The sequence below is a fragment of the Doryrhamphus excisus genome, linkage group LG16, assembly GCF_037039965.1.
Source record: "Doryrhamphus excisus strain RoL-2023G ecotype Guam linkage group LG16, RoL_Dexc_Guam_v1.1, whole genome shotgun sequence".
Taxonomy (NCBI): Eukaryota; Metazoa; Chordata; class Actinopteri; order Syngnathiformes; family Syngnathidae; genus Doryrhamphus; species Doryrhamphus excisus.
Window position 1 is genome coordinate 12358251 of NC_136372.1, and position 3153 is coordinate 12361403.

Genomic DNA, 3153 nt, shown 5'->3' on the forward strand with positions numbered 1-3153 from the left:
ACTTACTATGGTACCCATTATGTCATTGGATGGTCATATCACCTTGTACTTCTGTAAATGATTTAAAAAAATAAATTATATTAAGAAAGCAGGAAGTGAACAAATGTAACAGTTACTGATTGTAAAAGCACCAGATGGAGGGGTAGGATTTAATAAGCTTTGCTTCTTCCTACTCCTTTTGGACATGTGGAACTGTGAACTGATTATGTGATGCATTCAATTGTAATCTGATGCATGTTCAAATGAAATAAAACCATTACCATATAAATACATTAATGTATAAAATATGAGTTTCATTTTTTGCAGGGGTGCCCAAAGTGTTTCTCTGCTCCAATAAAGCTCCTGTATTGCGGTGGTGTAACGTTGCTTCACTGTGATGACTTTGCCAAAAGGGGCGGGGCCACATCGGTCTGATGACGACGCCAGTCTGATGACGCATTTGTCCATCCTTTGCACTGGGCGGGGGGAATGAATGGGCGGACGTGGTTGGGAGGGTTGGGGGGGTGGGGGTTACTTTTAGGAGGCCGTCCGTCCCAGTGCTTGACTTGTGCACACCAACGGGGGCCCAGCTAGTTCAAGCGAGGATAGAGACCGTCCCGAACTGAACTCCGCGTTGCAATAAGAGGCGGTCTTGGTAGAGCGTGGAGCGTGGAGCGGAGTGGAGGACAGCATCGGTGATATTAAGTCAAACACTACACAGCATCTGCTGACTCGCTGGACCGGCACCGGAATTCACCATTCATTGCAGGTACGACTATTTTATTTGCATTTTTTAAAAAACCATACATTATTTTGTTATTATCATTTATATTTTTACTCTAAAATACAAACCAGTTTGCATGGGTTGGTTCAAATGTCCTGACTTAAGATGCTAAATATGAGTGGAATAGTAAAGTGTGTCGCGCCTAATGAGGCATTTTAAAAGATGGCTAAATTATTAAGAATGTAAAATGTAGGTCAAAATGCAGCGAGGATTTGCAATAGGATGTAACGTGAAAAGTGTTACGCCATCCCAGCGGCTTAGTGTTTGGCCCATATTGAAGGCATAATATGGTACAAGTCGTTCCAGTTTGACTGCACAAGTGTAATAGGGTTGCATAATATTGTGTTGTAATGGCGCTTGCGTAACCATTAAATCCTTCATCTCCCGCCATTGTGTGTTTCCGGCCAGTAGGTGGCACTATTGCTGCAGTCCCAACACAGCCTGAGAGCGTAGTGGTCTGTCAGCACCACTCCGTGGTCATTCCCATTCCTCAACTTCCATGTTCGACGAGGAGTCCAAGGAGATGAGAGTGCAGCAGGATGGAGCGGTGCTCCACACGCTCGAGTCCCCCACAGGAGGAGGAGGAGCGCCGGTGTCCTTCCCAGATGAAAGCGTGTCCGTCCTGACCTCCAGTAGCCTATTGGCGCGTTCCCTGCTGGGCCGCACGGCCGCCATCAAACGCAAGGAGAGCCCCACGTCCAGCATCAGACGCAAGCGTGAATTCATCCCGCTTGACAAGAAGGATGAAGGTTACTGGGATAAGAGGAGGAAGAACAACGAGGCGGCGAAGCGTTCCCGTGAAAAGCGACGTGTGAACGACATGGTTCTGGAGAGCCGCGTGCTGGCGCTGCTGGAGGAGAACGCTCGTCTCCGGGCCGAGCTTTTGGCTCTGAAGTTCCGGTTTGGTTTAGTGAAAGACCCGTCCAACGCCTCCATCCTGCCCTTGTCGGCCGCTCCACAACACGCCGCTCCAAGTGTGACCCCCCACTATTATCTCCTCAACTCCTCATCCTCGCACACAAACAACATGACAGGTCAGCCGAGTGGGCGGAGCTCCAGGGAGGCTGGTAACCTGTCAGAAGACTCAGGGTTCTCCACCCCGGGGGGCTCCAGCGTGGGCAGCCCCATCTTCTTTGAAGACAGGCTAAGCGACCATGGCAAAGCATCGCCTCTCCGAGCGGAGGAGGTGACCTTTGACATGTACCCGTCTGATGTCCACCACACTGCAGCCAAAGTGGACCAGGCTGAGGCGATGAAGAACCTCCCTCATAAGCTGCGTTTCAAGACGCCCGGCAATACCGAGGGAGGTGACGCCGCGGGGGACCCCGGCAGCACCAGGCGCAGCCCTGCGCCCCCCGCAGGGCAGGGTCAGCGCGAGACTCTTAACGGTCACGGACTGAGCGGAGGCGACAATGGAGAGGGGCACTCGACTCCCTGGCTCCCTCTGCAGGGCGACGAAGGCAGGAGGGGGAGACAGTCTCCCCAGTGCATCGCCTCACCCACAAACCCCAACATCCAGCCTACCGCTCAAGGTCACACAGAGGTCAAGTATCAGCATGAGAACCACTACTTGAAGTCTCAGCTCAACTGTCTGAGCAAAGAAGTGGCTCAGCTGAAGAAACTTTTCACAGAGCAGCTCATGGCCAACGCCAACTAGGAGCGCTCACACAATAAAAAGGACCCAAAACCTCCAACAATGTGATGTTTTGAATCAAATACTGTATTTTTTTTGTAATAAATGTCTATAAATAACCTACTGTTTAGGTTTAACGCCTAATCTCTCAGGCATGGAGCTTCCTACTTGTGTACAATTATGTCTTTCATTGCACTGTGACTAGAAGAACTGCACACATTTGGAGTGTTTGCAGTTCTGACTATAGAGACTGATTGAAGAAGTCCGAATATAACCAGAGAAGGTAGCATGCACACACAATCAAAATGTAGACGCCCAACTCTGGACTCCTGATAGTGTATTTGTATGTTGACTTCATTTTCATGCCAATAAGTCTTCTTTAGAGCACTGTTTTTATTTTAAATAAACTCATTTCGACATTGACCATAACGACTCAGACGTCAAAGATGCTTTGTGGTTTATGTGGATATATTACGTGGCATATATACAAAAACAGAAATGACCCAAACACACACAAATAATATGAAATAAACTGATATAATCACATAAACTTTGTAAGAAGAACAGAAAGGAGGCTACGGGGGGCACCAGACCTGGGGGACATGCGTCTTTAACGGCTTATGTCCTGTTTTCACATCTTATCCTGGGTCTTTTTCTTATATACAAAATGGTTTTCATTGGCCATTATTTTGACCGGAATTAGGGCACTCTGAGGCTGCTGTGTGGGTGTGTTTTTTTTCATTACTGTTGGCAGAAA

At 48.2% G+C, this 3153-nt stretch overlaps 1 protein-coding gene across 2 annotated transcripts; it reads left to right on the forward strand.

The window, feature by feature from the left end:
• Window positions 1-525: 525 nt before the first annotated feature.
• nfil3-6 (nuclear factor, interleukin 3 regulated, member 6) lies at window positions 526-2819 on the forward strand. Of its 2 annotated transcripts, none has more exons than XM_058050445.2 (2): window positions 526-748; window positions 1172-2819. In XM_058050445.2, the coding sequence occupies exon 2, from the start codon at window positions 1263-1265 to the stop codon at window positions 2418-2420; it is 1158 nt and encodes a 385-aa protein (XP_057906428.2). In that variant the 5' UTR covers window positions 526-748; window positions 1172-1262; the 3' UTR covers window positions 2421-2819. The 2 variants fall into 2 exon arrangements, with proteins under 2 accessions (XP_057906428.2, XP_057906427.2); XM_058050444.2 differs by having other exon boundaries at window positions 1175-2819.
• Window positions 2820-3153: the final 334 nt, after the last annotated feature.